This window comes from Vicia villosa, linkage group LG6 (genome assembly GCF_029867415.1).
Source record: "Vicia villosa cultivar HV-30 ecotype Madison, WI linkage group LG6, Vvil1.0, whole genome shotgun sequence".
In the NCBI taxonomy this organism is placed as follows: Eukaryota; Viridiplantae; Streptophyta; class Magnoliopsida; order Fabales; family Fabaceae; genus Vicia; species Vicia villosa.
The window spans coordinates 16,141,566-16,151,021 of NC_081185.1; the positions used below are offsets into that span (position 1 = coordinate 16,141,566).

At 32.3% G+C, this 9,456-nt stretch overlaps 1 protein-coding gene across 1 annotated transcript; it reads right to left on the reverse strand.

The window, feature by feature from the left end:
• Positions 1-8,120: 8,120 nt before the first annotated feature.
• On the reverse strand, positions 8,121-8,552 carry LOC131613258 (uncharacterized mitochondrial protein AtMg00860-like). Its single transcript, XM_058884945.1, has one exon. The coding sequence runs from the start codon at positions 8,550-8,552 to the stop codon at positions 8,121-8,123; it is 432 nt and encodes a 143-aa protein (XP_058740928.1).
• Positions 8,553-9,456: the final 904 nt, after the last annotated feature.

The window sequence follows — 9,456 nt, forward strand, 5'->3', positions numbered from 1 at the left end:
CCATTGTCCAAATTCTCAATTTGTAAGGCTAGACATAATTTTTGTTTTTCCTAGGTCATTCATCTCAAACTCTTTCTTTAAGGAATTTATAGCTTTTGGAAGCTCTTCAGGAGTTCCAATAATATGTATCACATTCACATAGATAACTAGTATTGCAAATTCTTATCCACATCATTTTATGAAAATACAAGTACAAATTGAATTATTTGTATATTCATCATTTAGTAAATATTCACTGAGGCGATTATACCACATGCATCCAGATTCTTTCAGCTCATACAGAGACTTGTTCAATTTGATGTAGTAATTTTCTCGAGATCCATAATTACGTGCCTCTGGTATATTGAACCCTTCAGGGAGTTTCAGGTAAATGTCACTATTAAGTGAACCATATAAATAAGATGTCATTACACACATCATGTTCAAATTATGTCCTTCATGTGTTACAAGGCTAATTAATTATCAAAAATCGATTGAATCCACTACAGGTGAATATATCAAAATCAATCTTAGGTCTTTGTGAAAATCATTGAGCAATAAATCAAACTTTATATCATTCTTATTTTTCTTTTTCACAAAAACTCATTTATATCACATTAGTTTCACATCTTGAGGTGTTCGGACTACAGGTCCAAAAGTGAGTTACTTGTAAAGTGAGTTTAGTTCTTCTTCAATTGAATATATTTATTTTGGCCAATTCTCACTTAGTCTACAATCTTTAATAGATTTGACTCATGATCCTCGTTACCATTGATCACTTTTACCGCTATATTGTATACAAAGGCATTGTCAATATTGACTTTATTTAGTTATCTCAATTTCGGTTCCATTCCATTTTATCCATGACATAATTTATCGAGATCTCTTTATTTCATATATCAAGTACTTGATTTGTTCTTCTGGAACTGAAAATTAAATTAGATCAAAGTGCTCTTAGCATTTTCATATCCTCAGTTGGGTCATCTTTAGTTTCTTTTCTTAGTAGAGGATTTTTAACATTGGAACCAACTTTCATACCACGCTTCAGGCGCAACAACAACTCATTTGCATTATTATATTATCCAATGAGAGAATCCACTTTGAGTGGAGTATTATCAGCTGATAATTTATTTCATAAACTTTGCAAATGAATAATATTTTGAACATTTGGTTCATATTGATTTGTACGAGGATCAAGACAATAATTTATTTTAAATTGTTCATTTGAACTTCTTGTTCATGATTTCAGCTGTTCATTTCCCTCCCCCTAATATTGGGAAAATTAATTTATCGAGTGATAATCAGCCTATTGGGCTGCAATCAAGTATTTGATTATTTTCTCAAATTATTTCCTCAAAATTGAGAGTCATATTAATTATATTTTTCCAATATTCTATCATGACTCATCTTAATGTATTATATTGGAGCAATTGGAATATACACAACACATCCAAATATTCATTTAGATGAGAAGTATCAGAATAAATTAGGGAGGACTAAGATATAGTATCTTGTTGGCTTAATGCGAATAAATATCTTAATATCATACTTTGGGTGTTTCAAATATATAATTTAGAATTGATGATCTCATAAGTATCAACCATATAATTAACTTTAGACGTCTAAAGAATGGATCTTCGGGTCCATTTTCTTTTTATGAACATATATTACATGATATTCAATATCAATTTTAATAATATATGTGATACTTATACAGGAATTTCTAAAAAATCCAGAAAACAAGATCTTAGTCTAATTAGTTGAGAAAATAATTTCACAAACTTCTGGTTGTGAGTAGAGACATATGCATGATATTTTAGTCGATGCAACAATTAGTGTCATAAAATCGTAATTTCTCAAATTTTTATTTTCCTTTAGAAACACACAAAAATTGACTGGATTGAAGAAACTTCTGGTTCTTCAATACAAATTATCCGCGTCATATTAAATCCGAGATGACCCAACCGGTTTTACCAACGACACATTTAAGTGTAATTTGTAAACTACAGGTTTACAATGACATGTGCTTCAATTGTACTAATATAAGTGTAGTACAAGCCCGAGAAAAAAGACGGTAGCTTTTCTATTACCCATTTTCTGTCCAAATTGTGTTGTGTAATACAAAGATATTCGATACCTCCAATATAAGTCAAAACCAATATAATAGTATTTCATTATTAAACACTTTAATCAAATACATTCATATCGATTAAGAAAAATAATTCTTTAAGTAATTCTCTTGAGATATCTTAACATTAGTTTAAGAGAGGTTTTTTTTTTTGTAGTTCTTCAGGAACTCAATCACAATCACAATTTTTTTATAGTTCTTCAGAAACTCAATCATATTTTGTAGTTCTTCAGGAACTCAATCACAAATCGTTTACTAATAAAAATAATAATATTTATAATCCTTCTGGGATGCACGTTATTCATGCAATTCTTCAGGAATGCATGAAAATTACAATTGTTGTTTTCATAAAAATTGAACAATCATTCTTTAAGCAATCCTTCAGGGATGCTTCAAGAACTTATCGATGATAGACAACTTTAAAATATATAATTGTGTTAATTAAACAAAATTTCCAATGAAATCTTATACAAAAAAATAATAGAATAGCATGCTAAAATTTAATCTATAAGATGAAGAAAAATCTTAAAAACTTACTCGAAAGAGAAAAAACATGATTATGCAAATTGATCATAAAATCGCTCACACGGTAGAGTTTCGTGCTGATAACGTGTTATGAAATTAACCAAAACAATATAGATCAAAGAGAGATAGAGAAGAAAGATAGCAATATTATCTTATCTTATTTCAAGTGTGCTTTACATTGTAATATGTGTCTCTATTTATAGGACTCAAGGGAGATAAATCACACATATTAAACACATATTAAGTATGGAATAGGAAGATGAAGAACTAGGAGATGGATGGACATCCACTAACATAAATATTCATAACAATATGCCAATTATAAAATATCATATCATTTTAAATTTTTAAGAACATTTAAATGTTTTAAAAAAATCATTGTTCAGTCAAAAAAAAAAAAACATTGTTGAATTATGAAATAAACAAACACTCTTGTTACAAATGTAAAGGTTTAACATCGATGTATTTTTAAAAATTGATGAATATTTATTTTAATATAATAATATAAATTAAAGTATATTAATATATATAATGTGCGAGTATGGGACAGAGTGGGTACTAAGGTGCTCATTCCCTCTTATTTAAGTGGATAATTATTTGGGCACAATCTGAGTTTGTACCCGTATTCATTTATGCTGGTTTTTACTTTTTGTCCGTTCTAGATATCCATTACGGATGGGACAAAGTGTCATCCATAACGTTGAATCAAAGTAAGTTAGCTAAATTATGCATTCAAAGATGAAGGAACTCATGGGGTTGACCACTTGACAAGAAATTTCTGCATATATGTGAAAAAGATATGAAATGCTTCCATATTTAAAAATTTCTCTCTCGATACCATATACACAGAGAATATGTCACTACTACAAATAATAATATATTTTATGACAAAACTTTCATCTTACTCAACAAAAAATTGAGGTGTAAATCATACACGCGTTACATTTTAATTTTTTTTAAAAATACCATCTATCATATCGGTTTTGCTTGAAATCGAGGGGTAAAGTATTTAGAAGATACGCCTTTGAGTTCTGGAAATTACATTTTATCACCTTTTAAATTTATTTTAAAATTTTCTTTATGACCTATTACCTCGGTTTTGTTGGAAACTGTTGGAAACTGAGGAGTAAAGTATTTAGAGGAAACATCTTCGAATCCCAACAACAATTTTTTATCACCTATTAATTTTTTGTAAATTTTTTTATGACCTATTACCTCGGTTTTGCTAGAAACTGAGTGGTAAAATATTCAGAGGGAACGTCTTTGAATCCCAGCAACTACATTTTATCACATTTTAATTTTTATAAGCTATTATCTGAGATATATTGAAACAATTAAGTACCGAATCTCTGCCTCCATTTATAAAGTAACAATGGTCAATGTTAGACGATAAGCTACGATCTAGAGAGGCTTAATAGATCGTATTTAAATTTTTCTTATAAAAATTTTGTTTTGGAAAATGTCGAACTATGGCTTGCGGAAACAATCCCAAATCAATAATCGCCTATTCCGAACTATTATCGAAAATACAAGATATACGTTAACCGATAGAACAAATACGTAAGATGAGAAAAACAATCAATACATTTCAGCAACTGTGTTTGAATATAAATCACACTATAGTAATCAATTTCCAATGAAATATCAAACAAATACCTACTTAAGCAATTTGTCGAACACTTGGTGTGCAACCTATTCAAATCAAAATTTTCTTCAATTTTGTTTATATGAGAAACCAATTACAATCACATTGATTAAAATCAACTCAACGAAAACAATTTTTAAGTAATAGACGAAGAAATTATCTTTATGTATTGATTGCACAATCAACTTTTTCACACTTTGCAAGTAAACGCAAGAGAGAGAGAAAGAGAGGGGGAGAGAGAGAGAGACAGAGAGAGAGAGAGAGAGAGACACACAAGGACTTGTTTAGGCAGTTCCCCAATCGGCCTCTCCATGAGTACTTCTACCCTCATTTCCAAAGGAATTGAGATAACGAAAATTAAGCAATATAGGTGTAAATTGTGTTTGAGTGAGAGAGGAAGAAGAAGCTTTGAAAAATAGTGCAAAGAGGAAAAATAACCTCTAAAACCCTAACTTCCACTAAACAACAAAAAGGTGGATCGGGTCCCAACTTGGGCCCAATCCAAAAAAAATTTCTTTTTTTCGCAGAGCGCGCTACGCGCCGTCAGGAGCGCGCGACGCGTGCAACATTCTGCCAAGAGGGATACAAAAACTCCCACGGCGCGCGATGCGCCCTACACCAGAAACATATTTTTTTATCTACCAGCAAACTCAGATTTACCGATAGGTCTATTTTGGCTCGATAAAAACGCAAATTGCACACACAGTAAAAAGGCAATAAAAATGATGAATATACACAAAATTGGGGTGCCTTCCAATAAGAACTTTGTTTAATGTCGGTCAGGTCGGCGGTCAAAGCTGATCAAGGATCACCTAGAGAAATAGCACTTGTTTCACGATTAAACTCACATCCACGATACATCTTCAACCTCTGACCATTAACTGTCCATTCTTTTTTTTTGGATCCTCTACCACAATAGAACCAAAGTTTTTGACCTCTTTTACAAGAAATGGTCTAGACCACTTCGATTTCAATTTTCTTGGAAAAAGTTTCAAACGGGAGTTGAAAAGCAGCACCAATTGGCCTACTTTAAAATCTTTCAGACGAATTTTGTTATCATGGTAGAATTTCACCTTTTCTTTGTAAATTGTATTGGAATGATAAGCACTTAACCTTAACTCATCCAACTCATGGAGTTGCACTTTCCTCTTCTCCCCACACAACTTTGGATCAAAATTTAACAATTTCAAGGCCCAAAAAGCCTTATGCTCTAATTCAACTAGTAAGTGCCAGCTTTTCCCGTAAACCATCTGAAACGGTGTGAGACCAATTGGAGCTTTGAAAGTTGTCCGATAGGCCCACAATATAACACCCCTAATTCTACCCGAAATTATAATGCAAAAATCAGAGTATTTTAAAAACTATCAACAAGCATTTGGGATATCACATTTACTTCATATAAACAACTATAAACAGATACATAGCACTTTAATCTCAGAGAAGCACAAAACAACTTATAATAGCTCTTAGACAAACCAAATTCAATTTAATATGCAGCGGAATCATAACATTTAGCTTTATAAACAAATCATCTTATTTAATCGGAAACAACTTCAAACATCATAGTACTTCTCATTATCCAATTTGGAACTCAACAATTATAACATGAACAACATAGAAACAACAATATAAACAACCCCCGAGTGCTACGTATCAGAGCGACACACCAACAGGACTCGATGAAGAAACAAACTTCCACAGGTATACTTGAGTACCTGCCCATTTCCCATGGTAGGGGAAACATCAGCAGAATGGGTGAGATATCAAACATTATAAAGGAAAGTATGATAATACATATAACAAAGGTAAGATCATACACAATTCACCACTTCTCAATATAAGCAATTTGCATCACAACAATAATGTTAACTATCAATTATAACAATGTATTCAAGTTTACAAGTATGTCATTCAAGCACATAATAACATACACTTCATAATCACAACGGAAATTAATACAACTATCAACAATGGCAAAACATGGTTCATATATTCCACTTATATACATATATCATTAATACATATATATTCGCATTCTCATCATGCATGTTTCATTTACATATATCACATCTAAACCATCAACAATTCATATCAAATGAATTCAACTTCGCAAACTATGCATTCACACATCATAGCATTCACTACATAAACACAACAATTCAAAATGCGACTCAAACTATGCATATGCATGTGGTACCATTGGAGTAAACTCCCAACGCTATCAATTCCCAGTAATTCCGAGGCAAACATCCAACTCTATCATCTTTGCCATTAAAGGCCAACACTATCAATGTTATGCTATGCGACAAATTTTCGACTACAACTCAATCAACTCAATCAACTCTATCCACAACAATAAACTCTATCAATAACAATCGACTCTATCAACTCAATCAATTCAATCAACTCTATCAACAACAATCAACGATTTATCACCATCTCGACATACCAACATATCATCATAATCAACTTAACTAACGACAATTCGCTAGGATTCATACCATAAGGTTAATCACATAACAATGTACAATACAATCTTATTGGCAATCACAACATTATTCGCAACAAAGGCGTCCAAACCAAAATCACAATTTTCGGTCAATTCTCAAAATAATCTCAGTATGCCAATTTATCAAGTAAACTGAATCAACTTCCAATTAACATTTAACTAAATTAGATATCATATTAATCATCGAAACGACATCATTGGCGTAGCAATATATTATTCTCAACATAGATATTCAACTAAAACACAATTACAGCCAAATTCTCAAGACACCGTTATTTACCGACAAACCGAATAATTTATCTAAGTCCAAGTATTTTCCAATTAAATAGACTTATTGAAATTAATCCAACTATTAGTTAAATCAACCAATTAATAATCATATTATATTAATTCAATTCACTTCTATTTCTACTCCATGTCTAATTCTACAACAACACCCATTATTTCACTATCAATGGTTTACCCACAACAAACACAATAATCTAATACATAAAGATCAACAATTGCACACAACTTATCACATTTATATCATCACTTTCCAACAAACCACCAACTACCCAAAATTGTAACATAGAAGAACATGGATATCAAGTATAAAATCTACCCACCATAACCTACTATCATACACCCCTTTATCATGAAAGAACCTCACCCTTATCTTGGTAAATATGGACTCTTTCACCACAGCTCTAAGCTTTTCTCCAAAAGAAATTATTTCTAACATCATTTGGAGACACACCTAAAAACCAGTTCGGGAATCAGCTTATCAGACGAACTTAAAACTCACAAAATCAAAATCGCTCCGGTCAGAACTTACCTCTACGGGTCAGAAACGTTGTGTCCAAGTACCGCAACGATCCAACGGTTGGATTGAGAGATACGCCCATTTTTCCAATGTGACTCTATGTTGAAACTTGCTGCAAAAATTGAGGCTTCCTCCATAATTTTTCTTCTTCTCTCAAGTGCTCCTCCCTTATTTCTCTTCTCTCTTCTTTCTCTCCCAAAATGAGTTATGAGACTCCAACTCTAAAACCCTAACTTTCTACTCTTACTATCTCTCTTATGTCAATTGGGCTTAACCCCTCAATCCATCCATTATATTTCTACAACTTAGGCCATTTAGTTATATATCTCTAATAACTCAATTAAGTCAAACAACACAAACACTCACATAATTATATACTTAAATAATTATTATATCACATAACAACTAAATAAGAAAGTAATTATTAAAAACACCAAATAATATAATTACTAACATAATTAATAAAAATATTAATAAAAATCAGGATGTTACACACAATGCTTCATCAAGCTTAAGGGACCAATCTTTCCTAGAGCTTGAAACTATTTTTTCCATATTTCTTTTTATCTCTCGACTTGACCGTTCGTTTGTGGGTGGGAACCTTATGCTTAACACCAAATTGTTCCAACACCCTGTCAAGTTGTGCATTGCAAAAAGACCAAATTGGTGCAATGATTATGGGTGCATTACTCAATTTTTCTTTCAAATCATTAAAAGCTAACATGCAAGCATCATCGAAGATAAAAGACTTATCTTTGTTAAGCAGATTGCTTAAAGGCTTTGCAACTTTGGAAAAATCTTTGATAAATCTTTGGTAGAAGTCGGCATGCCCCAAAAAGCTTCTAATCCCTTTCATGTTCAAAGAAGGAGGCAACTTCTCTATCACTTCAACTTTAGCTTGATCCACCTCAAGGCCTCTTGAAGAAACCTTGTGGCCTAGAATAATGCCTTCCGTCACCATAAAATTCCACTTCTCTCAATTAAGAACCAAGTTTGATTCCACACATCTTCTTAGAACGGTATCAAGATTTTTCAAGCACAAATTAAACGAAGGACCAAAAACTGAGAAGTCATCCATAAAAACTTCAATGCACTTCTCAATTAAGTCAGAAAAGATTGTTTGCATACATCGTTGAAATGTTGCTGGTGCATTACATAACCCGAAAGGCATTCGATGATATGAAAAAAATACCAAAGGGGCATGTAAAAGCCGTCTTCTCGTGATCCTCAGGATTGACTACAATTTGATTGTACCCCGAATAACCGTTTAAGAAGCAATAAAATTGTTGACCGGATAATATTTCGAGCATTTGATCCATGAAAGGCAAAGGAAAATGATCTTTTCTCGTAGCTTGATTTAGCCTACGATAATCTATATACATCCTCCACCCTGTTACGGTTATATTTGGAATTAGCTCATTCTTGTCATTACGAATCACAGTCATTCCATCTTTCTTGGGCACCACATCAACGAGGCTCAACCAAGCACTATCCGAAATTGGATAAATCATCCCGGCCTCTAACATTTTAACCACTTTTTTCCTAACAACTTCCTTAATCACAAGATTCAATCGCCTTTGTGGTTGAGCCACCGGCTTGAAATCGTCCTCCATTAAACTCTTGTGCATACAAAAGGATGGACTTATTCCTTTGAGATCAGAAAGAGTCCAACCTATTTCCTCTTGATTTTTATCTAAGACACAAAGTAATTTTTCTTCTTCACCCTTAGAAAGGGCATTGTTTATTATCACCAGTTTGATTTCATTCTTTTCAAGGAATGCATATTTCAAATGTGAAGGAAGCATTTTCAATTCAAACTTACATTCCTCCTTGATAGTTGGTTTTCAAATCATCAACCACATCTT

Bases quoted from the DNA above. Each gene is read 5' to 3' on its own strand.
- LOC131613258 (XM_058884945.1), bottom strand. From the start codon at position 8,552: ATGGTGACGGAAGGCATTATTCTAGGCCACAAGGTTTCTTCAAGAGGC.